Below are 26,857 nucleotides of genomic sequence, written 5' to 3'. Positions count from 1 at the left end.
CCGGCTCTGAAATGGTCTTATTGGACCGAAAGGGCCTAACCCAACAAAACAAAACAAAAGCGAAATTACATCGTCGTTCTCCACACCATGCGCCTTGCTGTCAATTTTATTTTAATTTCGAAACAACACAGTCGTCTGTATTCAATCAGAAACCACTAGTTCGTGAGTAACCGAAGGTTTGTTGTCAATAGTTAAAACACTATTCTTTAGAATTGTGTTTTTCTATTGAAAAACAAATCTGAGTTCCCTGACAATTTGGCAAAAGCTTAGGCCAGGAAAGACAGAGCGACCTTCGTGCAGGACGGTCGTTTGCATGACCGTAGTGACCTTCCCTCGGTCATCGCTGAATCATCTGAACTGGAACCCGGCTGGAGCATGGAGCTACTGGGGCGTCATCTTTTCACCAGTTAGTAACTTTTTCTGCCGAGAGGTGCCTCTGTCTTGACTTCTCGTGACCTTGCGAAGGCCTGAAAACGCGCTGCATTCGCCCGATTTGTCCTGTCGTCTGCTATTCACTTTGCATATAAATCCCAAGTTTGAGTTGAAGACTACATTCTTTTTAACCATTTAGGACCGAAAAGGTGGGTTGTTTTTACTTTCTACTCTATTTTTAGCATCAACGCGAAGCAGCTGTGTGGGTGAGAGCCGTCGAATGCCCGTGGGCGAGGTCGTAATTGGTTTGTTTTGATTTCCCTTCACGCCACAGAGCATTGGATAATCTGCCTGGCTTATCATTATGGCCATTTTCTTCGCTTTTATGGATACGTGAGTACAGATGATTTAATTTTTCATGCAGCTACCCTTGCGATTGCTCTTGGCATCATCTTTGTGTATGTGCATAATGTTTAAATAGCTAAATGAGGCAAACAGGTGTTAAGCCAATACCCAATGACATTAGGTCTTGGCTTTTACTTATGACCTGTTATAGGACCTCAGAAGTTCAGGTTTAATTAAGATCTTACCCCCAAATCTATGCTGTTGTGTTAAATTGTAATTAGAATAAGTTAACTTGTTTATCCATCATGCTGTAGGAAAATGAAAAGTGGATGTGTTGGCTGTCCGTCGTAACTCTAAAGCGGCCCAGTTTCATGAATATTTGCTAAAGGACACACATAAATACATGATAGGAAATTATCATATCTTATTTAGCTACTTTTCCATCATTTAGATTAATATTTAGATATGGTTACTCCTGCTGAAAGATGAATCCAATCATCCTTAACCCGCGCCGGGCCGGTGCTCTGAGATTCCGCGCCGGGCCGCTGGGGGGGTTTGAACACCCCCCCTTCTAACTCGGCTCCTGGGCCACGTAGCGACACGCGGTAAGCGGCAATCGAAAGAACGTCAAAAATAAGGACGAAAACACTTCGGTCATTTTTTGGGTCAGGTCAAAGGTCAGGTCACTTGAGGTCACCAAAGGTAAAATGTTGACTATTTCAACATTTTGGAAACTGCCAACGGCTATCTCGGGAACCGATAGAGCTACAGCGCCGCAAAAAAGCGCATTCGATAGCCCTTTTACAGACCTTTCTGAGTAATGTTCTCAGATTTGACCTCAGGTCAACGGTTTAGCCTCCAGAGGGCAAAAACTCCAAAAATAGCCGTTTTTACGAAAAACGTTTTTTAGGCAATAACTTTTGACTCAAAAGAGCTATGACATTACTTTTGCCAGCATCGTGTTCCTCTCGTCGAGACGCGTCGAATGAACTATAATTTGACCTTGAAAGGTCAACTTGAAAATTTGACCTCAGGTCAAGGTCATGACCTGACCGGAAAAGGTCATGTTGCATATCAGTCGATCCGCAACGTCGAGCCGAACACATCTAAGGCGTTTTCAGCGCTCTAGCACGCCTCTATCAGAAGTTATCATCGAAAAACTGTTAGATTCTGTTCGTGACCTGAGATGACCTCGGGGACATAACGAGGGGTCACAGTTGCCATTTTATGGTTCAGTGTGTCTATTTTACCCACATCTCGATGTTTGAGCGTGTCTAGAATAGCGTTCGTGCAAAACAGACGCTTTTCAATTTTCTCCCATTGACTTATAATGGAGAGGCCGCAAAATTGACCTGACCTTAGGTCACCGATATCAAAATTCCGAGATATACATTTTATAGATAGTGTTGCTCTAATCAATCGCTGAAAGTTTCAAGGCAATCGTTCAGTCGGTGTAGCTATGACGAGCATTCTTATTTTTCTGAGGTGAGGTCACTTGGCGTGACCTGGTGACCTGACCTAAGGTGACCTGGGTCTGAAATTTTCACAACATGTGCGGAAAAGATGCACGAACAGGTGTGCCAAAAACGGCGGCGCTCCGCGCCGCCGTTTTTGAGATATCTGCGAAAAACCGCAAGGGGGGGTGTTCAAACACCCCCCCGGCCCGGCGCGGGTTAAGTGGAAATTTGAATTCTGTCATTTGTGGAAATGAAATATATTTTTGCTGCACAGTTCCTAAATTTAATGTACTCAAGAATGTATGAATAACATCCATAATTTTTTAGACTTTACTTCCATAGTTACATCACATAGTTCCACAAGTGTGCTCCTGCAATCATAAATCACTTTTCTGTTCCCAAGGAGGGGTGGAACCATCAACCCATGAATACCTATTGATTACCTAATGCATGATACACTGCTGCTTTAGGGTTATCTTGACAGGCTGGATTCTGCCTGCAGATGCATGTATTGAACTAGAAGTTCATGCTAAATTCAAGCCCAGCCCAAGACGTTTTGTCAATCTAAAAGCTATTGTCACTATGTGCTCATATCCATCCAGTTCCATGAAAGGGAAAATGTGTAAGACTAAGGTCATTGTCTTTTTTACCTTTGAGAAGAAAAAAGTTAAAATACTTTGAATGGTATGAATGAAGGTTTTGTATGCCTCAAGAAGTTCATGATAGGGGCATTATACCTATCCATATTTTCACTGCATGGCTGTCTTCTCTTTTATGCCACGTGGCCATCTGGAGCCCATCTTACTGCGTGTTGAAGGGGAGGGCTGGAGGGACCCTGGACTCTGCGGGACTATCCGTGATGCGTGACCGCAGTATGACGGGTGACTCGACCTCCGGTGGGGTGATGCGTCTGGTCGCAGTCCGTGGGCCAGCAGTGACCGTCAAAGAGGGATGTGAGGCGCCGACGGTTTCAAATTCAGAAGCCAAATGGACTCCCGAAACGACATGCATCGTGCCCTTTAATGACACGATGGCCAGCTCAGTTCGTCGCGGGACAGTAGACATGCGACTAATGATTGACCTTGTGTACAGAAGCGGGGTGAATGCTGGTGGATGCGTGAGTTACGAGACCTGTGTGCTATCCACCCCGAATTCGGACACCGAAGACGCGATCTACCTCCGACGGCCGGATCGTTTTCTTATGTCCTATGTCAACCTGGAATCGCTTTGTTTGTCTGTTAGCTGAGGTGTTTTGAGGTGGGATGCATCGACTGGGAGGTCTTTGTGCCCTCGTATCTTATCACTGCTGTGAAGTGATTCTTCGGCCTACCTTTAACACTCGTTCCTTACTGTTGACAGGACCCAATAAACTTCCGGGTCTCCAAATTCTCGCAGGAGCAAATTATACGCATCAACTACTTACCAGTAAGTACCGACGTTTTTGAACGTATCATTTCGGTCAATCATCTGCACGCTATTATCTTGTTACTTTTTCTGTTGACTTGCTCATAATTGCTAAACATCGATGAGTTTTGGCATCTAGTGTATGACTTGCGACTCGCACGTTATCGGTGTGAAATACGAGTACCGCTAGCTGCATGCTGTTATCGATGTTTCCATGAATTCGACGTAGCCCATTCCCGACGGACTGAGAGCACGTGAAGGAATTTACCAGCGAGCGACAGTTAGTGATCTATCTGAGCGCGCTTCGCTGGTGCTCTGGCCGGCCGATAACTGGGCGGCTGAGATGGACACTGGCGGTGCGACTGGCTGTTTCTGTTTGTAGTAACAGCGTGCAGCGTGCATACCGCTGAACAGCGTGAACAGTTCTGTTTATGAAGACGCACTGCAGCCGGTGCCTAATGGACCGAGGTGCCCGCTGAAACATCTATCAACTGAGTTATGTCACCCTCAAATGTTAAGCCCTATTTCATGCCTTTTGGTATGTATCGGTATTATTCGATGAAACAAAAGATACCTATGAGAGGTCGGTGACCGATATTGTTCACAGCGCTACCAAGTCGTCGTGTATCCTCCTCCTCTTCCGCCTCCGCCGCACCGCGAGTCTGTCGTTCACGCGATTGGTGTCCGGTTTCCCGACTGACCGTGCGGCGTTTCCCTCCGTCCGGTGTCGTATCTCGGGCGGGGCGCTCGGGCGCGTCCGCCGCCGTTCCTTTGCACGACTCCGGCACGGCCCGAGCACGCCCCGCTCTCACGCCATGGAAACCAAACACGGGCCGAGCTCGCCACCGCCGGCGGCCTGTTGCCACGCGCCGTGACGGCCGCTGTTTTTCTGTGTCGGCTCGCCGGGCCTGTGTCAGCAGTGACGGCCAGTGAACGGGTCTGGACGGTACAGAGAGCTGTCGCAGTGGGCGCGCTATCGGCGCCGGGCGCACACCGCACGTCCGTCCCGGCAGTGGTCGCAGATAACCGTGTCCGTTCCTCCTCCGGCGGCGGAGTGGAGGACCAGAGGTGACCGAAGCGGCAGAGGTGACGTGACGGTCGTGTTTCAGCCAGGAGCGAGCGCCCGCCGTGCGCCAGCCGCCGCCATGGGGGAGGACCTGCCTGAAGAGGAAGGCATGACGTGAGTGACGACGATGTTGCCGACGCCGGTGGCTTGGCTTCGGCGATTGCCGGGTGGCTGGGCTTCCACTGACCCGTGCATGACAGCCGCTTTGACATGTGCTTCCAGGATGGTGGTGGTGGCACTCGCTGGATCTACTAACCCTTGCATGACAGTGGAGCTGGGTGGTGCCTACTGGTGCTTTTTCAGGGACTGGTGACGGTCTACATCTTTGGATTACTTACGATACTAACCTTGAGAGAGTTCATGCTTTCAGCAGTGGCACATGAATGATGGTGGCTTTACTAACCTTTGCGTGATAATCGCTTCTTCCAAGGTATGGCGTTTGTTTCTCTTGGTAACGCTTTGGGTTTTGTCCTCTGGTGATTTTGTCCATGAACTTGTGAATATTTGGACGTTGCTACTTACCAGCTCTTCTGATAATGAAGGAGCTTTATAATGAAGTTTTAATTTTAAGACTAGTTTTCTGTGTGCTAGGTCATTGCTTATGTACACGGTAGCTAACGTCTGCAAGTTTGCAATGATTGGCGGCTTTCGGCAATATATCGGTTTGTATTATAGCAGTACGATAAGCCCCGATTTGATAAGTCGATCTCTGCGGAGCTGTTAATATTGAGTTTCTGATAGGAGCCAGTAATTGTTTATATTCGGTGGCACAAGCCCTCTGCCCTAACATTTGACGCTGACGACGTAAACATCTTTTGTTGGCGGTGTTACCGGGTCCGTTAGACTCGGCAGACCTACCGGTTTTTCGCCTATCGTAAAAAATGTCTACATATGCCTCTCGGCCTTTCCAATTGTCTATACCTGAGTGAAAATTTCACGAAAAAGATCTTTTAACTCATCTCGAGACATAGAATTTCGAGGCTTTTAGCCGCATGTTGACTGGTGTTCCTGGGTCATCGGACGTCAATTTAACTTTTCGTTTAATTTTTTGAATTTATCTTCGGACGTAATCGTGACGACTGTGGGTGCCATTTCATGTTTGTCTTGCAAATCTGCGTTAGGCATTTATGCAGCACATTTTTAGCGTGGATTTATGCGTGCATAATCGTAGTCAATAGTCATGGCCATTGATCAGGTGATGAAGATTATGAACTGCAACTCAATTCCATCTAATTATTGATTGAGTAAAGTCGTGCATTGCGTAACTTATTGTCCCGATCTAAAAGGTAAACTATTGTCGCAATATGCTATGGCGATCAATTAGCTAGGAAAAATAGCAATTAAGAAACGTTTTTTGGACTTTGTTAGTGGATGTTTAAGGATGACGTAAGATTCACAACAAGACACATATTTAACAATCCTTTTTCAATTATTCAACATAGATGTGGAAGAAATATTTGAAGTAAGTTTTATTGCTGTTCTTTGAATCTTATTTTGGTTCCTGTATTACGCACAGCAGTCTTTCGTAACTCTCGGAAATGCCGTTTATCAAGAAGCAAAACACCCATTGTTATCCATTCTCGTCGTATCGGAAACCTTGAACTCGATGCGTGGGGCGCCGTAGTATGTGAGGTTCATACCGACGGGACCATCCCCCGTTTCGTAGTTTGTTCTAACGTCGCTTCGTCTCGCTCACTGAAGGCCCAACCCATACGTCACCACGCGCGGCTCGCATACCAACCTGTCTCGATGTGGCCGCTTTAACCACGCACCTGCGTAAGGCTGCGTCTGTGCCTGACATTGGTGACGGCGTCTGTTGGTGCGCGCTGCAGTGGTCAGCACACCGGGGGAGGGGGGCAGGTCTGCCGACTGCCGCCGGCGGACTATCGCAATCTGGGTCGAGGGCGGCCCACCGCCGCGGCGACCCCGACCCGACCTGACGTCTGTCTGCCCGGTGGCCTGTCTGTGTGCTGTGCCTCGCGGCTGTGTCAGCCTGTCCCCGTGAGAAGCTGCGGACGTCTGTTGACCCAGCGCAGACCGGCGCTGTGTGCCCATTTCCATACACACACCGATGGGGGGGGGGGGGGGGGCGTCCTCGCTGCGTCGGTGGTAAGGAGCGCGCCCGCTGCATATCGGCCGATCGCGCGCGGCCGCCGGCTGACTGGTCGCCGGTGTGTATACAACCGCTCGGCGGCGGAGGCGCGGCCCGACGGTGGCGAAATGACCGCCTCAAGGTCCCGACGGGCCCGGCCCGGCCCGCTCGGCAGTCTGCAGTTGGCGGTGAGCGCCGGCCAGTGCCGCGGCGACTACGGCCGAGCTGCAGCCATGGGCCGCAACACGGTGGTCGAACGCGTCGACGAGGTGATTGAGGTGATTCTGTGCCCGCCGCCCGACATACAGGAGCCCAAGGATGTGTTCCCGTGAGTAGGAGGGGGTCGGGTGTCCGTCTGTCTCGTCACGTCCGGCCCCGCTGCTGGTGTGGTGGTTGGCACCTGTTGCAGTTCATGTTTTATGTTTAGGCATCGATCCTGTTTTTGTGTTTTGGATTGCCATTTTGTCATGTTTTGATGATGTCGATTCTGACAAACATGACCGAAGTGCACCATCACACCATCACGCTTGAATCACATTTTCGTAGGAAGAAGGTCGTTTCCCTACACTTTCGTGGTGTCCTTAAATTAACCCGCGCCCTGCTGGGGGGGTGTTTGAACACCCCCCCTTGTGGTTTTTCGCGAATATCTCAAAAACGGCGGCGCGGAGCGCCGCCGTTTTTAGTATACCTTATCATACATCAATTCTACACATGTTGTGAAAATTTCAGACCAAGGTCATTCAAGGTCAGGTCACCAGGTCACTTGAAGTGACCTCACCTCATAAAAAGTTTCAATGTCTGTCATAGCTACACCGAGTGACCGATCGCTTTGAAACTTTCAGCGATTGCTAAGAGCAATAGCATGTACAAAATGTATATCTCAGAATTTTGATATCGATGACCTAAGGTCAGGTCAATTTTGCGACCTCCCCATTCAATGGGAGAAAATTGAAATGCGCCTCTTTTGGATGAAAGACATTATAAACACTCCCAAACACCGAATTACAAGTGGTTTAGACACACTGAACTTGAAAATGGTGTCCGTGACCCTTGTTTATGCCCTGAGGTCATCTTAGGTCACGAATGGTATCTATCAGTTTTTCGCAAATAACTTTTGATAGAGGCATGCTAGAGCGATGAAAACGCCTTAGATGTGTTCAGCTCGACGATACGGATCGACTGATATGCAACATGACCCTTTCCGGTCAGGTCATGACCTTGACCTGAGGTCAAATTTTCAAGTTGACCTTTCAAGGTCAAGTTATAGTTCATTCGATGCGTCTTGACGAGAGGAACACGATGCCGGTAAAAGTAAGCTCGTACAAGGCTTGGGTCAAAAGTTATTGCAGAAAAACTGTTTTCGAAAAAATCGGCTATTTTTGCAGTTTTTGCCCCCTGCAGGCAAAACCGTTGACGTTAGGTCAAATCTGAGAGAATTACTCAGAAAGGGCGTTAATAGGGCTATCGAATGCGCTTTTCCGCGGCGCTGTAGCTCTATTGGTTCCCGAGTTATGCGTTGGCTTCTTGGAAATTTTCGACATTCGACCTGGAAATCGGCGAAATTTTGCCTTCAATGACCTCTGGTGACCTGACCTTTAACCTGACCAAAAAATTGACCGAAGTGATTTCGTCATTATTTTTTACGCTCTTTCGAACGCCGCCTTCCGCGTATCGCTACGTGGCCCAGGAGCCGAGTTACAAGGGGGGTGTTCAAACACCCCCCCCCCAGCAGGGCGTGGAAATCCAGGACCCCCAGCAGGGCGCGGGTTAACAAATTCCTACGCTAACCGGCCGCCTCTCCGAGTCAATGCTATCTGAATTAACATAGACATGTGGGAAAGACATTGCGTTATGGCAGAAAGATCGTCGACGACAAGAGCTCATATTGCTGAACCTAACATAAAAATCATTCCCAAAGTGAGCTAAAATTTTCGCGTTAAAATGGGCTGTTAGCTTTCATGCAGTGCATGCGTGCTGTTCATAATCAAGTTGAGCGTATACAAAAATCAAGAATCAGCAGTTTAACTCCGACATGTTTCATACAGCACGCACTGAGCACATGCTAGTCGGTATTGCTGTACCGTTTATTTCTTACAGGATGGCGCTGACTGTATGTCTGGAATGTATCTGGTTCGCCCACGCCGACCGATAAGCTGGTGTCCATAGTCCCTGCAGACGCTGGTGTTTGTTTATGTGCGGCCAGCGATGTCGTCTTCCCGTTTTGCCGTAGCCGATAGTAAAACTGGTCGGAAATACACCAATTTCGTGTCACTACCGATCAACCGATCATTGAGTCGTAGTCGATTGTGCCACTACCGATTAGCTCGTACTCACCTCTGCAGACGCAATTTTGTGGCTTCTTCGCTCGGAGCGTATTAGGTATGTTGCGAACAAGATAACGCCAAGAGTCCCATAAACAAACGACCGCAGCTCAGTTTCGGTTACTGCGTGTCAGCATTATCTCCCCATTCAGCCCACGTCGAGTCCTTCACTGTGAGGGGTGCGTCAATCCTGCGTGTTTGTCCTGAGCTCCCAGGTGCAGCCGTGACCCCTGATCTTCCCCGTGCCATTGCTATTCACACTGCGCACTGTTGGTCCGGTGTTCGACCGACCGGCTCTCGGCTCTCGGTCACGGTCACGGTCACGTCTGGTCAATCGGCCGAACCATCTCCCGATCAGCTCTCGCCATTGTGGCGGCAGTTGTGAGCTCATTGACTGAATCGTCGGCTCAGTGCACGGGTTAGCCTGCAGCCTCCCCACCGACGAACTCATGGTCACTCGCCACGGACCGGATCGCGCCGGATGTTGTGGATAGCAACTGCCGATGTGGACATGTCCCAACACCTGTGTTCTGCCCGTCACCCGGCGCTGGACTGGTGCCGGAACCATGTCTGTGGCCCGCTGACTCTCGTGTTACATCCGATACACGTGCTCGTCTTTGATGTCTGGGATCGCCAGGTAGCGCCGGTGTTACGATGGGGGGTGGAAGTCGGGGGCTGAACGAGCGTCTGCCGTCTGTCGTCGGGGGCGTGTGTATGTTATAGGTCTCCCACGCGGGTCGACAGGCGCCGCGCTGAGTCGGGACTGATCAAATAAACGGCCGATATGCCGCCGGAGAGATGCAAAACGGCGACATTGTTCCCCTGACATCTCGCGGTGACTGGGTGGTTCACGGGGCAGTCAGCAGGCTGTCACTCATTCTGTTTAGCTGAAGGACTGTGCTTCACATCTCCATGCGTTACCGATAGACACTAGCGTCAACAATGCTTCACTTACCCTTAACCCGCTGCACAATGCCACGCTGTTTCGCTCACGGTGGTATATTTAATCGACAGGAAGGAAACAGACAATCGTTATTGATTGATCAATAGCAACAATAGCTTGGATTACACTACAGGCCTCGCGTGTATCGTTGGTGTCGCGTCTCTCATTTATAATCGTATTCTTAGCCCCTTTGCAACCAACATAAAGGCCTTGTTTCGTGCAAAGGCGGTCACCATTACCAGAATGGCTTACTTTCAGCTAATTGCTCGTTAGCCGGTAATCCGGATGTGGTGCGAACACGGAGGCAGTTATCGTTGCGCGCGCAGTAACGGGTGCCATGGTCATTGGTCATACAATGGCCAACAGTTCATCGTCAGGCCTTCTGTGATGACTTACTGTGATCGGCCACCCAGCAACCAATAACATTGCGCAATGCCGAGGTGCTGTATGTGCATGCGGCGGGAGGTTCTCTGGTAACAGGTGTCCCTTTCATTCGAGGTTGTAGTAACGACGTAGCGTGGACCATAGCATGGCCACAGCGAGACCTAGCTGGCTCCAGTGGCTATTTTTCTTTAGATTTTTTTTTAATATGGTGTGATATACCGCGTTGTCTACCTTGTGTAACTAACAAACCTCTTTTTTGTGTCTCGCTACATTACGATTATAATTTCGGTTCGCCACCATTGCGGTACCGCGGTTTCGCCGACGCGCTGCAGAGCTGATGTCCGTCCAGTAATTTGTTTATCGCCTGCACCACTTCGGTGGCCTGGCACTGGACTGGTACGCGGAAGGTAGACTGCCTGCTTAAGTTTGTTAAGTTGAGCGTATTGCCTGCCATAGACAGGTTTCGCAAGTCGCGTAGTTCCAACACGTGTTTTTTATAACCATAATATAGACTGATGGTTATCTATTAATGTTATTAGTGTTAACGATGCAGCATCCAAGTTAGGTCAAGGAGACGTTAAAAAATCGGCCGGCGACGCCGAACGCGACCGTTAGGCCTTTGGGCTTCGACCTCGCTTGTCCTTCCTTTGCACGCTGTCTTGTCGGAACGTATGGCTGGCCTGCATGATCGCTTCTGCATGTAAGGGCGGGTTTTGATTGGATGTCACGTCACACTTGTCTCGGTGAGAACCCCACTGACCATCTCTTGCATTTAAGTCTTCTCTACTTCCTTAAACCGAATTGCAATGTTGTTGAACATGTCTCAATAACAACCTGTCTCAACTCTCAATGACTCAACACTTCACATTCTGTCTATATCGCGCAGCCTAGGTTTGTTTGCGTTTCTCACATGACTAAGCTACCTAACTTTGTGCGCAACTCCTGTGTCGATAAGCAAAGACGACCAACAGCACACTCTGACGCTGATGCTAACAACCTTTTCACTTCTCATTCCATCCAGGGGTTGGGTGTTCCCACCTCTCATTCTACTGGATAAATCCGCTCATTTTGCGTGGTACGTGATGCTTTACTTGACGTGACGAATAGGGGCAAGTCATGGCATTTGACACGTGCCGGCCTTGGGGACCTGTCGACATTCATACCGTCAAGAGAGACTCCTCCATCTTCCAGGGCGAGCGGCCGTCTTCGACCCTCCCTCCCTGAGCCCGCTCTGACCCTCCCTTCCGGCACTTCGCAGGGCTTTGGACCGCTACAAATTCTCGTGCAGCTACCCGCAGTTTTTACCGGGAATGGCGTGCCATGGCTCCGGCGATGATCCCGAGGTCCGCGTGCTCAAACTTCACGACAACGACCACCAGGACACCACCCTCTACCGGCTGACCAAAGGTGGGTGGTCGCCGGCGGTCGGACCGAAATCCGTCGCACAGTGGAAGCTATGGGTAGCTTGGCTAAGGACTTAAAAATACCAGGATGGTAGGGTAATGATAGTTTGCATTAGCACCATTTCATGTATGTTTTTAGCGGCGGTGCGCTCATTTCTTGTCGTGTTGAGCCGTGGTCGTGTTAAACAAGACCTTTGTATTGTGCAGCTCTTGAAATGAGTCGTAACCGTACACCGGGCGGGCATATTGGCACGTCCGCCATCAGCGCTGCGTTACAGTCGCGCCCGATTGAGTTTGTTGTTCTGGTGTAATGTTGCCACTCGATACCCGGTTCAGTGCATTATCTGATGGTGTGTCGAGTATTTTGTCGGTCCGCAAACACTTACTCTCATGGGCCAAAGCGCCGTAGCGCCTTTCGAAAGTCTTTTAGTAACACGATGTTACCCTAACTTAATCCTTCAGGGAAAAATATCGCGATTCTTAACCTTCACATTACCGTCATTCGTTTCGTCCTCGTTCTTTGACCTTTGTTCCCCTTCGATCTCGCTCCATGCCGTCATTTTACTGTGCTTGTCGTTATTGATGTCTCTCCGGCTGCAATCGTAGTGTAGCCTATCGGCTCTGGAGGGTCCTGAAGGCGGCCACCAAGAGCAGCCACCACGTCGCTGTGCCACACTCATATCACTGTAATTGTGTCTTTGTTGGCTCGCCGCAGGTTTTGTACTCCACTTTCGCCTGGGGCCGTCGCTGTTTGGGCGCATCGTATCCGTGTACAGCAACCACCCGGCGTCAGCCGACGAGGAGTTTTGCCGCGACAAGTACCGCCTGCTGCCCTGGCAGTCGGACAGCAAGATCATCGACGACACGAGCATCTTCGTCGAGATCCCTATCGTGCGCGCCGGCTCGTTCCGCTACTATTTCACACACTCGGAAGGGTGAGTAGCCGGCTGTAGTTGCGATATGCTGCTCTTCTGTGTGTACATAGTTGAGTGCTGTTTGGCGGATGGATGAAGTTTTCAAGCTGTGCGATGCCTGATTGGTAACTGGTGAACTGTTGCCCTTGTTGGACAATGTATTCTGGGTTAGGTATCGAATATCGTGATTGTGAGCAGGGCAGAATATTGATATGTTTTTAACTGAGCATGCATTTCAGATAGCGATGATGTGTGACAGAACGCCGTACCAGGCAGCGTTGTTTGCTGTCACCGGCTCTTGTCAGGACGTTTCATAAATATTCAGTCTGCCACCACTGAATGTTGTACGCTTGTTTAGAATCGAGGGCTGCACTCTCTGTTTCTCGCCCCTCCTGCTTGTGTTGGCTTGGAGTGGAAGCTGTGGATAAGGCATAGGCTGTCGTAAATAAAGCATCCCATCACCGGCTCACCGTTCCGTGTGCGGTGTGGTTTCCAGTCAGGACCCGAACCCGCGCGGCTCCGGCTACTTTGTCGTGGACCCGACGCTGTCGCGCGGCACGAACAATGAGGTGATCGGCATGGACTGCCTGGTCAGCCAGACGGTGCTGGCCAAGTGTCTGGGTCCGCTGGACCAGTGGGAGCGCCGGCTGGAGGTGGCCAGAAACACCGGCTACAACATGGTCCACTTCACGCCCGTCCAGGTGCGTCCTCACCTGTCATAGATAGTTGGGCACTTCAACCATCTTACAGTTATTCACAGGAGTGGTAACGAATCTCTCACTCGAATGAAATCGCTGTCCTTAGTCTGCGGGCTCGTTCTCCGACACATACGGCCGAGGACGTAATAATTTGCCGTGTGTGTTTCCTTTGCTGTCTGTCTGATGTCAGTTTCTTGTTTTCGAACAGGAGCTGGGCGCTTCCAACTCGGCCTACTCGCTGTCGAACCAGCTGCGGCTGAACCCGGCCTTCCAGAACTCTGACGGGTCGCCGGCCACCATCGAGGACCTGGCCCGGCTCATCAAAAAGATGCGCGATGAGTGGAAGGTGCGTATACATACGTGTGACTGTTGACTGCCCAGTGCCAGTCGTCCATGTGATGCTGTCTAAATCAGGTCACCGGCTTGACTGTCATGTTTCTCAGTAAACGGACGGCGCAAACCTAACCAGGCACGTACCCAGGATTTCGCCCAGGAGGGGGCCACCTGCTTTCGAAGGGGCCCCCCACAGTGTACAGGGCCCCCCAGGTTCCCCGGGGGCCCCCGGGAGTCATGAAGAACCTTTCGATGGGGGGGGGGCATAGTGGGTCCGGTCTCTCCTGCAGACGTAGGTGAGAAAACGCCACGTGTGTGAAAAACGCAATTCAGTTCTTTACAACCTAATGTAGCATTTGGTTGTGATTTCTCGCGTTCAACTTCATCAAAGTCAATTAAAACGGTCTCTGTAACGGTCTAAGCCTTGAGAAAATGTGGAAAATTGGAAAGTAAAAATATTTTTGCTTGAGGAGTGTGCATGAAACGCACGGCATTTTATGAGCGAGCGCCTCAATTACTGAACATCCTCCAATTCCGGATATGTAGGTATATAATATAATGGTGGTGAATAAATATCTCGTTATCGGAATTCCACTATCTGGCAACTAGCCCTATGTAAACGCGGCTATTATATGTTTCACTAGGAAACGAGCGCAATTGTACTTTTAACCAGAAAATAAATGCTTGGGTAATTCTGGGACACTCTGTATTAATTGGAGGAATAGGACTTAGGAGGAAATGCGATTGCAAATCGACCCACATCCCTGTGTTAGCCAATGACGCCTTTGGGGCCAAGGTTGGGGGGTATTCAGTTTAGCCTTTTTGTTTTTCTGTGATATCTCCGGCACCGTGAAAGATATTGGCTCCTTCAGATGAGTGCCTACTCCAGTCACTACTTATATCCAGTAGCCAGTAGCCACTCAGATGATTTGGGATCAATCAGGTGATAAGCGTACTTTCAGACGACCAGGGGCCCCCAGTCGACTAGGGGTTCCCAGGCGACCATGTCCTCCAGATGACTAGGGGCCCCACTGCCCCAGGCGACCAGGGCCCTCCAGGCGACCAAGGGCCAATGCGATCAGGTCCCCAAAGCGATCAGAGGCGACCAGGGGGCCCCCATGCGACAGGGGGCCCCATGCGACCAGGCCCCCGGCTACCAGGGGCCCCCAGGCGACCAGGGGCCCTCTAGGTGACCAGCGACCCTCAGGCGATCAGGGGCCCCCAGGCGACCAGGGGATCCCAGGCTACCGGGGGCCCAAGGCGACCAGGGTCCCCCAGGCGACTAGGGGCGACCGGGGGCCCCAGGCAACCAGGGGCCCCATGCGACCAGGCCCCCCGGCTACCAGGGGCCCCCTGGGCGACTAGGTACCCCCAGGCGATCAGGGGTCTCAATATCATGCAACCAGAGGCCCCCATGCGACTAGGGCCCCCTAGGCGACTAGGGGCCACAGACTATCAGGGGCCCATACGACCAGGCCCCCGGCTATCAGGGCCCCCTAGGCGACCAGGGGCCCAGGAAACTGGGGGCCCTTGGATGACTGCAGGGGCCCCTCGGGTACCCAGGGCACATAAATGAAACTTTAATATCAATTTTTCTTCCGAGTAAAAGACGTTTTATCCAGTGTTTAAAAAATATCCTGGGGCCTGAGGGGCCCCCTGAGCGCCTTCGGCGCTCAGGGGGGGCCTTGGCCCCCGTGGCCCCCCCTTGGGTACGTCACTGAACCTAACCGTCTGATGTGACGACACTCCGTTATTTATTTTGCCAGATCAGACGTTTGCCTCATCGGTCTGCCAAGATAGTTGCAGAAATCTTGCTTCCTTATAAACAAACTTGTAGTGTCAGTCAGTGAGGATGTGTTCATGCTTTACAGAAATTCCAACGTCGTTCGTTCATCTGATTTTGACTACTGCTTCGTTTTGCGGTGGTTTCCGTAAACGACATTGGCATTTCACTTGTTAGTAGCTTGAAAACGGGATGATTCGTTATGATGCATGCACCCTTCCGTCTGATTCTACCAGTTATCAACATCGTGCTGTATTATCCCATATTTCTGACTAACCTATTGTTTCCCACTATCATCGGCAGGTTCTGAGCGTGTGCGACATCGTGCTGAACCACTCTGCCAACGAGTCGCCGTGGCTGCAGGAGCACCCCGAGTGCGGCTACAACCTGGTGAACTCGCCGCACCTGCGGCCGGCCTACCTGCTGGACCGACTCATCGACCACCTGTCCAGGGACATGCTGGCCGGCCGGTGGCGGGACCGAGGCCTCGGGGAGGATGTCACGGAGGAGGGACACCTGGCGGTCAGTGTCCGAGTGGGGCAGGTGGAGTGGGGGGGGGGGCGGGTGTCAGTCAGACAGCTGTGCACAGAGCGGCCAATCCTAGCCGTACCTTGCACGGAAGGGTGCCGGGGCAATCTCCCCATTACCTCCTGGTCGCTGACACGAAGTACAGTTAAGTAGGTAGTATAAATAAGAACCGGACTGTGCACTTGCGAGGCTTATTACCTTCTACGCTCACCAGCTCCCTCGCCCTACCCCTGCCGCAGATCATCCGCGACCTGATGCACGGCGAGTACTTGCCGCGCGTGCGTCTGCACGAGTTCTACCAGTGCGACCCGGCCGTGCTGTGCGACCAGTTCGGCACACTGTGCGCCAAGGCCGGCGCCGCCGAGTGGAGCGACCAGCGGCCCTGCTCGGCCGGACAGCTGCGCCTCATGCCGGACCCCCGCGGAGTCCGCTTCGGACGCAAAGTCGACCTCCAGCTGGCCAAGAGGATCTTCTACAAGGATGGGTGAGTGGCATCTCTATTTGTCGGCTTTCGCTACAATGTCCTATACTAGGCGTCGATGTCCAGTGCATTATTGATGTTCGGGAAATAAACTGGCTCCATCAGAATACCTCATGGATATCGATTCGCTATATCATGAAAAGAAAGTAATCCTTCTCACAAAATCCCCACAGTAAGCGTAAATGTGTTGGGTATCTGAACGAGATATCCTTCTCTTGTTCTTTTGTGGTCGCGACGTACTACATTCCATTAATTTCTGCCGTACGTCGATGCCCCAAATATGACGATCGCTCGTGTCTCAGTGCCGGCCTGGACCACGCCAAGGACCAGCTGCGGCGCCGGCTGATGGAGCTGAACGAGCAGGCGGCCGGCGTGGTGCAGGGACACCTGGGGGCCGCCGTCGAGAACATCATCTCGGGCGTGCGCTACGAGCGACTGGCCGACCACGGGCCCAAGCTGCGCGGCCTCACCTGGAAGACGCCGCTGGCTGCGCCGTGAGTGGGGTCGGGGCGCGCGGCTGGACTGAGGTCCCTGGGATCGCGACTTGACAGAGGTTCCGTAAGATCAAGGCTAGTCAGGCTGAGATCGATCACAGCTATGAGATTCCCAATCGCGAGGCTGCTCAGCTTCAGGTGTTGGAATGTACATGTTGTCTGGGACATTCAACGTAAAACAAGCATTGAGTAAACAAGTAAGGGTATAAGGTAGATATGAAGCTGGCCCTCGGTGCAGCAAAAGTTACTTCGATGCCTGATTTCAGTTTACTGTAACGACGATCGATGATCCGCGCCTCTCCGCATCACAGCTGATTTTCCTTCGTCTCCCCGCTCAGTTACTTCACGACGCTGGACGGCTCCAAGAGTCTGGAGGTGCAGCGCTCTCTGGAGCAGGAGGAGGCCATTGCGTTCGGCCCGGACGCGTGTCACCTGATGGCGCACAACGGCTGGGTGATGGGTGACGACCCGCTGAGCGACTTTGCCCGGCCCGGGTGTGACGTCTACCTGCGCCGAGAGCTGATCGCCTGGGGAGACTGCATCAAACTGAGGTTAGAGGCGGCGGATATAGGACGGGGACTGCATCAAGCTGAGGTTAGAGACAGGCCCGGGACCGGGAGTATGTTTAGATGATCGAAAGCTCCTGGTAGTCTCATTCTTCGACTGATTTTGTGCGGTCTGATCAAGGTTCAGAGAATCAGGATTAACGGCTTTTCGCTTGTCAGTAAGTTTCTCTTGGAAGCATTTTTGCAGCTGCTAATGATAGGTGCTGTTCCGCATAGCACCAGTCTCCGCTCTATGCATAGCTTTTCTTCCGACATCACGTGTTCCCTCTCGAGCACCTCACGTTATCACTCACCCCTCACACTCTCCGCTCGCCTCTGCCAGGTACGGTAACCGTCCGGACGACTGTCCGTTCCTGTGGCAGCACATGCGCCGCTACTGCGAACAGGTGGCGCGCGTGTTCCACGGCGTGCGACTCGACAACTGCCACTCGACACCCATCCACGTGGCTGAGGTAAGAAGGTGGTCCGGCCCTGCCGCGAGTTCGGGAGGATGGGTGGATAGCGGCTCTCAGGCACACTGAGTCAGACAGGATCTGCCATTCTTTGGTTCAGTTTGCTAGCAGCAACTCAGCTCTGCCTTTTCTTGTGAATTGAGTCTCTTTGCAGCGGTGGCATCAAGACTCAGCTTTGGTATCAGTTCACTGTGCAGTGTGCATTCACTCCGACCTTTCTGTGTGCTCTTTCCAGTACATGCTGGACGCGGCCCGCAAGATCCGCCCCGACCTGTACCTGGTGGCCGAGCTGTTCACCAACAACGACCGCACGGACAACCTGTTCGTCAACCGACTCGGCATCAACTCGCTCATCAGAGGTCAGTCAACACCCCGGTCTGTGATCAACAGCTGCCTGCTGATGTCGCAAGGGCGGCCTACCACATCTTTCGGTTCTCGCTCATTCAAACATTCTGACATTTATCGCAGTTTATTGTTCGATATCTGGTTGGGTGCGACAACCTGTTATCAAATGAAGCCTTTTTTCTACTGATGATTCAATAACGCCATTAGTTATGCAGTTTCCTGGGAACACAACCATCTCGAACTTTGTATAACCGCCCGCCCCGTCCACCGGGGCCCCGTCCACGTCCACAGAGGCCATGTCGGCGGGCAACTCGCACGAGCTGGGCCGGCTGGTGTACCTGTACGGCGGCGAGCCGGTCGGCTCCTTCCTCAAGCCGCACATCCGTCCGCTTGCGCCGGCCCGGTCGCACGCCATCTTCATGGATCTGACGCACGACAACCCGTGTCCGGTGACGACCCGCTCGCCTCTGGACGCGCTGCCCAGCGCCGCGCTCGTCTACATGGCCTGCTGCGCGGCCGGCAGTAACCGCGGATACGACGAGCTGGTGCCGCACCATGTGAGTGGGAAGGAGGGGTAGAAGGTTGTGGAGAGCGGGTGAAAGGAATTGATTGACTGGTGGAGAGGTGGCCGGTGGGTGGTTGTGGCAGACAAGTGAAGGGCTTTTACAAGGGGAGGGGTGTGGCAACAAATATGCCTCAATGTCGTCTTTTAGAGTGCTGTATTGCGCGACTAAGCACCTGCTCTCTTTATTTCAGTATAGTTACGCAATATGCATCCTCAATTTCTTCGATGGTTTCTTACAATTTTAAAATGGTATGCCTCCTCAACCCCTGCATTGAACAAGGATCCCATATTCTCTGGTTGTGTTGCTGACTGCCGTTTTCCGTCAGATTAACGTGGTGTCTGAGACGCGGCTGTACAACTCGTGGGGCGGCGGCGGCGGCTCGGGCCAGGTGGACGTCGACTCGGGTGTCATCCGTGGCAAACAGGTGCTCAGCAAGCTCCACTACGAGATGGGCAGGATGGGATTCACGCAGGTGAGGCGGCGGCAAACGTGCGGGGTGTCGGCGCTGGGTCAACTGACGGAGCTTCGAACTTAGTTTCATTCGTGTGTGCTGTTGTTATATTATAGAGCTCACAGTCGCAGATTAAGCGCTGGTTAGCTGGATAATAGGCATTGTCCACGTTCTTGTTTGCAGTTACATAATGCCCATTTAGGAAGTTTTGAGATTATTTTTATATTTTGTTTTGAGATTATAGTTTTGTTTGAGATTAATAGTTTTGAGATTATTTTTAAATTTTGTGAGGCGTTTGTCTATTCAGTCGTAAATTTCAGGTCCGTGAGTGAGGTGAATCTAAATCACTGTCGCGTACCCAACCTGACAATCATGTAACCCCTCTCCCGTCCCCGTCAGGTGTACGTGGACCAGGTGACGCCCGACATAGTGACCATCACGCGCCACAACCCGGTCAACCACCAGTCGTACGTACTGTGTGCGCACACGGCGTTCGGTCAGCCGCAGAACCTGTGGACGCCCGATGGCATCAAGGCGCTGCGCATCCAGGGCACCGTGGCTGAGGTGGTGTTCGAGGCCAGAGTCGTGCCCAGAGACGGACGGTGAGGATTTGGGAGAGGAGGGAGGGAAGGGGAGTGAAGACAAGGAGGAATGGGACGGAGAGTAAGGCGTGGCAAGGTTAAAGAGGGAGACGGAAGAATGGATGTGATGGGCACATGCTGGAGGTAAATGCGATATCACTGATGTTGCTGTTAATTGAAAGTCGTTTTCCTCATCATTCAACCTAAATTATCCACCGACATTTCAGTTCGAGCATTTACGCCGAATTCATCCTCATGAATGCTGTTTTTCAGTCCGCTGCACTTTGAGGACATTGAGCGCTCGGGCACCTACATCAACGGGGTCAACCAATACCGCGTCGACATCCGGGAGAACTTTGAGATCGAGAAGTCGAGCATGTTGACACACCGGATCGAGAACGACTACACGGTCATGGACTACACCGACTTCCCGCCCGGATCCGTGTTCGCGCTCAGGTTAGTGCTGACTTTGACGCAGAAATTTCAGCCAAGAGAGGCCTCTAGGGTGTTGCGGCAAACCATTGAAGGTTTTGATCGTATTATGTGCCCTTCCATCATCCGTTCGTTTATTTCACAGATGTTTCATTTGCATTTTTTTATACTATCACCTTCAACACCTCCCTTTCCGTCATTACTGCTCTATCTCACACTCGTACCGCTGCAGCTGTTGCTGACATCGCCGTCCGTCCCTCGTTCCGCCGCCAGGATCGCGCCGTGCCCGGTGGCCGTCGGGGCCGTGGAGAAGCTGCGCTGTATCGTCTACGAGCTCACGCGCTTCAGCGCCAGCACGGACGTCGAGCACATCATCAGCCGACTGACGCTGGCCGACATGAACCGCATCATCTACCGCTGCGACCAGGAGGAGCGCGACGAGGGCCGCGGCTGGGCCGCCTACGACGTGCCCAACTTCGGCCCGCTCGTCTACTCGGGCCTGCAGAGTGAGTGGCTGATGGGAGGGACTTTGGTGGAGGTTGGAGAGGAGAGGGATGGAGAGATAGGGGCTCGTAGAAATGTTGCAGCCTGTTGCATGGCAGTGAAGAAGCACCGCTGAGACTGATAAACTGATCCACTATTCATGCTCACAGGCGTGATGTCGCTGATGGCCGATATCCGTGTGAAGAACGACCTGGGCCACCCTCTGTGTGAGAACCTGCGCCAGGGTAACTGGCTCATGGACTGTGTGGTCGGCCGGCTGCGGCTCGAGCCCAACACCATGGAGCTCGCCAACTGGCTGGATGTGAGTCGGACGATGCGTCGCGGGGGAGGGGAGCAGCTGAGGTCTAGTCGGTGGGGCATTGGGGCGACGACGGGCAGGTAGCTAGACTTTGGTAGGTCATTGCCCGTATGGAACATGCAGTTGCAAGAAGTGATGCGACGCTCCAGTTTCTTCGTAGGCTTACTTTATTGAAGAACGTGACTGTCCGTCTATTCACTTACAATATACTTTGCTCTTGAGTTCTACCGTCTAGTGCCTACTATTGCCAGAGGAAATGATTATCCATAACTCGTAGCTTACATTGACTTTCTCTGTCGCAGGACACGTTCCAATACATCAAGCAGATCCCGCGCTACCTGGTGCCGGCCTACTTTGACGCCACCGTTCTGGGTGTGTACGTGCACCTGCTCAACAGCACGTGGAGGCAGATGGCCAGGTAAGTGCCGTTCGACGCGCCGGACCGGGCCGGGCGGGTCGGACGAGACGACATTCCGGCGGGCTACGGACTCTGTTGTGGTGTAGATATTGTGGGTGTGGTGATGGAAGAGTCAGTTTAGTGTTGGATTGCTAAATACTAGGTGCTTGCAGTCCTACACTGGAGACGTAATCTGTAATTGTAGTTGTCGCTTGCAGATTTATTTGATTACTTTGCCGGAGAGCGCTTGCTAGCAGCTTGGTTGATCGGCTATCGGAAAGTCGATTTGACGAAAGTGAAGCAGTCTTGCTGTTGCCTGTTACTATAACCGTCTTGTCTGTTCTGCGGTAGGTTCGTGCGCGAGGGCTCCGAGTTCACGAAGGACTTGGCGATGGGCTCGATCCAGATGGGCGGCCTGGTGCACTCGTCTCCGCTACCGGAGATCTCGGCCAACCTGGCACCGCCGCGGCCCGCCTCCTGGACCCGGCCAGACGGAAAACAGGGACAGGTGAGGACCGACGGACGAATGGGAGGAGCGGGGCGGTGACGGGAGGGTCGCGAGTGGGTGAGTGGGTCCGTGGGAGTGTGCAGATCTTATACAACTTTCATATAGGCATAGCTTTTTCACTTTCAGACTCTTTGTTGCATCAGCTGTGATTTGTCTAGGTCTTCATAAGTGGTCATTAAAACGCCGTCTTGCCATAAGTGGACTCCCTGCTAATACCTCCCTGACTAACCTACCCCGTTCTGTTCTCGGCCAGGCGTGTGTGAGCCTGTGCGCCGGTCTGCCGCACTTCTCCACCGGCTATATGCGCAACTGGGGCCGGGACACGTTCATCGCTCTGCGCGGCCTGTTCATCATCACGGGCCGCCACGTGGAGGCGCGCTACATCATCCTGGCGTACGCCGGCTGTCTGCGCCACGGCCTCATCCCCAACCTACTGGACGGCGGCAAGAACTCGCGCTTCAACTGCCGCGACGCCGTCTGGTGGTGGCTCTACTGCATCCAGGTGCGTGGCGCTGGGACACTTATAGGGAGGTGCTGGGACTTGTGGGACTTCAGGGTTGGTAATGGATGGTTAGGTGATATGTCGAGTGGTAAAATGGTAGTGGAGGAAAAATCGATAGCCTTTTTGTGAAAGGAGGGGTGGATCGTGTCGTTCATAGAGATTTGCGTTTCTGTTTGACTACGCGCTAATCCTTCCTCGTGTTGTTAGCTGCGTTTGGTTTCAGTGTCACTGCTTGCACCCTACTGTTATCCATGTGCTGTGCTATTTTACATTATCCTCTCGACTGACGTCTGTCTGTCTGCGCTCCCTCGCAGGAGTATGTGCGTCTGGTGCCGGGCGGCGTCAGCATCCTGCAGGACAAGGTGTCCCGGCTGTTCCCCACTGACGACTCGCCGCCGCTTGAGACTGGCGAGGTGGTGAGTGCCGTAACGACACCGGCCCTAGTACTCCGGAGGGCGGCGGGGTGTTAGTTGACGCGGGACAGGGGATTATGATTGCCGGCTGAGGAAAGGGATCTACGCAGTGATTTTGAAGTGTAATCGTAACCTGACTTCCATGATTCAACATTGCCGGCCTTATCACTGATTTTCATATGCATTCATTCATTCACTCATTTGTTCATTAATTAATTAATTAATAAATTCATTCATTCATTCATTCATTCATTCATTCATTCATTCATATTAATTTATTCATGTTTATTCCTTCATCTATATCCATTCATAGCTGCATCTCAGAAGTCGTGGAGCTGAATGAGTTAGACACTGCTAATCTCTCTCCAAACGGGCTTCGGATCTCGACCTCTCCCTATTGACAAATGCCGCCGGTTTGCGTTAGTGACCCTCCCCACGCTCGTCTCCCCAGGAACATCCGCTCCATGACGTCATCCAGGAGGCGCTGCAGCGCCACTTTGAGGGCCTCAGCTTCCGCGAGCGTAACGCCGGCTTCCAGATCGACCGTGACATGTCTGACCAGGGCTTCAACAACCAGATCGGCGTCAACATGGAGACCGGTGGGTGGGTGGGTGGAGTCGTTGGCCGGGTCGGATGGTGCTGGTTACGGCGAATGTGTACGGTAAATTATGGTTACAGTGAAATTATGACGGCTTATTATCGCCCGTTCTTGATTTATTAGTTGTCTATCTTCATGCATTATCTGCTCACTTAACGTTGCACTTGGCTAAGTGTTATTGCGGAATATTTATTGAACTACATGTCGTAGATGCGAACTCCATGTCTGCAGATCTCTCACGTCCTATCTGTTTTTTTTTTTTGTGTGTGCAGGTTTCGTGTTCGGCGGTAACGTGCACAACTGCGGCACCTGGATGGACAAGATGGGCTCCAGCGAGCACGCCGGCAACAAGGGCAAGCCGGCCACGCCGCGCGACGGTAGCGCCGTGGAGCTGGTCGGCCTGTCCCGAGCCACCGTCGGCTGGCTGGCCAAGCTGCACAAGGGCGGCAAGTACCCGTACGAGGGAGTCACCAAGACCGACGAACAGGGTAAGGACAGATGTTGAGGAGGAATTAGCTAAGTGGGGTAGGTGGGTATGATGGTCCTGATTGAACTGAGGGCATGCTTTTTGTTTGCGTCTGTTGTTTGTGTTGTATGCCATTCGGATGGTTCACCGCTAACCCATTGTCTCTTCTCTCGTCCCAGGCACGTACGTTGGCTGGAAATGGGAGGAATGGGCCGAGCGGATCGACAAAAACTTTGAGAAGCTGTTTTACATCCACCACGTGCCGCACCCGGAGTTTGAGCCGGTGCCGGAGCTGATCAACGTGCGCGGCATGTACAAGGACTCGCACTGCGCCTCGCAGTTCTGGGCCGACTACCAGCTGCGCTGCAACTTCCCCATCGCCATGGTGGCCGTGAGTCAGCGACGAACGGAGGCGGGAGGCGGGAATATCCTGCTCTGTCAGACTTTATTTGGACTGTCCACTGTTCGATGTAAGGTAGGGTAGATAATATTCCGGTTTTCTGATGTGTAGCGTGAGTCATTTTATTTTGTGGTATGACCGACCTATCTGGGCTTATTCAGCCATGAATTATGCCATGAGGTGTGTCCACACACCTCAAGCTTCTAGCTTGCGGTGTGTTGATGAGCAGCCTGACGTCCGGGTTGTCGTCGCTCACGAGCCAACCGCCTTTTAGTCTGCTACTGGTTAGTACGAAGAGTATCTGAGCACGCGTCCTTCCTCTCGTGCAGGCGCCGGAGATGTTTAACCCGCACCACGTGTGGACGGCGCTGGAGACGGCCGACCGACTGCTGGTCGGTCCGCTCGGCATGAGGACGCTGGCAGAGTGCGACTGGGCCTACGACGGCGTCTACAACGTCGACGACGATGGCACCGACCCCAAGAAGGCGCACGGCTTCAGCTACCACAACGGACCGGTGAGAGGGAGAGGAGGGAAGGAGGGGAGAGGGAGAGAGATGGAGGAAGGAGAGGAGACCGCCGTGATTGCTACTGTTTGTCGCGACTGTTTTCGACCTTGGAAATCATTTAAAAGGTTATGAGTCGCCCCATGGCTCTAGTTGAGCCCATTGCCAGCCAATTTGCAGTAACTACGAGGCATGTGTCGATGACAGCCGCGGCGGCCACAAGCCCGGGCCGTCCCCGCCACTGCTGACCGATGGCCGTCTGAACAATTTGTCCCCTCTGACCCTTCAGGAGTGGGTGTGGCCGATGGGCTTCTACCTGCGCGCGCGACTCCACTTTGCGCCCATCATCGGCGGCCCGGCGCTGCTGCAGGCCACCATCAGCAAGGTCAAACACATCATCTCCAAACACTATGTCCAGGTGGGTCTGCCCGGGGAGCCATGTGGTAGTGACGCTCTTATCATGGTGAGAGGTGGGGGAAGTTAGTGCGAAGCCGGTGGAAGCGCTGAGCGGATGTTGGGTCGGTCCGTGTTGATTATAGGGTGGCGAAGGATGTCGACTGACATTGGTGTCGGGGGTTGCGTACATGTTTGCATGTCAGCGATCGACGCCATGTATCGCTTACGCGGACGATTATACCTCTAACCGCGGCTACCTTGAGATGTGTGTTTGTCGGGCTGTATCTAATGTTCACTCTGCTGACTTGGTTCCTTCGTCCCGTGTGTCGCCAGCTGTCCGACTCTGTGTGGCGCAGTCTGCCGGAGCTCACCAACGCCAACGGGGAGTACTGCAGGTTCAGCTGCCAGGCGCAGGCCTGGAGCATGGGCTGCATCCTCGAGGTGCTGTACGACATCAAACAGCTGGAGGAGCAGTACAAGGGCAAGGTGCAGGTGCTGCCGCCGGCCACGGTGGCCGAGTGAGGACGCGCCCCACGTCCCGGCGCCGGCGGCCGGCCGCCGCCGTCCCCCTGCCGCCGCGTCCCGCACCTAGGCTTCACGCTCGGCGCCGCCGCCACGCTGGCGCTGGCCCTGCTCACCTTCTTCCTTCTGATAGCCTGAGCGGCCGCGGACGGCGCCGCTCGCGCCGCCCCGGCGGGCGACGGTCGACCCGCCGCCCGCCGGCGTAGTCGCTTGCTGTCCGACTGTGCTCTGTCCGATCGACTCACCGGTCGGACTCTAGATCTTATGCTGGTCGGGACTCGGCCCGAGACTGCGGCTACCCTGAGGGTCGGCTACGGCCCGGGCTGTGTCTCGGCGACTGGACACGATGTGTCGCTGGTTTACTCTGCTGTTAGAGCGCCGTGTAGTGGATGATGATCTGATGTCAATCTCGCTTCTCTCGTCTGTCGTCTGGCTTCCCCTGTGACGCGATGTGGTCTGTGCCGGGACGTGGGGAGGATGTGTGTGGAGTGACACCACGACTGCGGAACATAGCGGTCCGGTGTCGGAGAGAGAGCCCAGCGGAGGGTGCCGAGTGAGTTTTGTAGCCGAGAACGGTGGTGGTGTCTGCTGTTGACGCGAAGTTATGCACAGAACGACGTTTGCACCGGAACGAGGGAACGACCGATCGCCGCGTACATACAAGTATTCTTCCGACTTCTCCCCTCCCATTTTATCTCAGGTGCCGATACTCCGTCAATCTGCCGAACTCTAGTCCGTATTGCTATCTAGGGAAGTGCAATAATTGTTGCCAGTGAGACGCTTGTTATGGTTTAACCCCCACAGAACTCAGATCGTGCGGTGCACAGAGCACTTGTTGACTGCCTATGAATGTTTTATATAGAACGGCTTTTGTGCAGCCTTTTATAGCAACGACCGATGGACTGTTCATTTACGACGAATATAAATTGTTGACGTAAT

General features: G+C 52.8%; 1 protein-coding gene across 4 annotated transcripts; it reads left to right on the top strand.

Annotated features, from left to right (window-relative positions):
- The first annotated feature begins 440 nt into the window (after positions 1-440).
- LOC122372694 (glycogen debranching enzyme-like) lies at positions 441-26,857 on the top strand. Of its 4 annotated transcripts, none has more exons than XM_043350207.1 (29): positions 441-581; positions 3,534-3,599; positions 4,688-4,758; positions 11,643-11,791; positions 12,503-12,722; positions 13,198-13,402; positions 13,608-13,745; positions 15,819-16,037; positions 16,283-16,527; positions 16,827-17,018; positions 17,357-17,569; positions 17,907-18,036; positions 18,272-18,395; positions 18,673-18,938; positions 19,273-19,419; positions 19,798-20,000; positions 20,253-20,435; positions 20,685-20,917; positions 21,065-21,216; positions 21,516-21,631; positions 21,962-22,118; positions 22,372-22,620; positions 22,935-23,036; positions 23,485-23,632; positions 23,904-24,119; positions 24,277-24,488; positions 24,827-25,012; positions 25,290-25,418; positions 25,730-26,857. In XM_043350207.1, the coding sequence occupies exons 3-29, from the start codon at positions 4,724-4,726 to the stop codon at positions 25,916-25,918; spliced, it is 4,758 nt and encodes a 1,585-aa protein (XP_043206142.1). In that variant the 5' UTR covers positions 441-581; positions 3,534-3,599; positions 4,688-4,723; the 3' UTR covers positions 25,919-26,857. The 4 variants fall into 4 exon arrangements, with proteins under 4 accessions (XP_043206142.1, XP_043206144.1, XP_043206143.1 ...); XM_043350206.1 differs by lacking the exon at positions 441-581 and adding an exon at positions 676-765; XM_043350209.1 differs by lacking the exon at positions 4,688-4,758 and having other exon boundaries at positions 444-581.

This window comes from Amphibalanus amphitrite, unplaced genomic scaffold (genome assembly GCF_019059575.1).
Source record: "Amphibalanus amphitrite isolate SeventyFive unplaced genomic scaffold, NRLGWU_Aamphi_draft 001387F_arrow, whole genome shotgun sequence".
Lineage (NCBI taxonomy): Eukaryota > Metazoa > Arthropoda > Thecostraca > Balanomorpha > Balanidae > Amphibalanus > Amphibalanus amphitrite.
The sequence above is the reverse complement of the archived record's forward strand: the minus strand, read 5'-3'. Positions and strand labels throughout refer to the sequence as shown.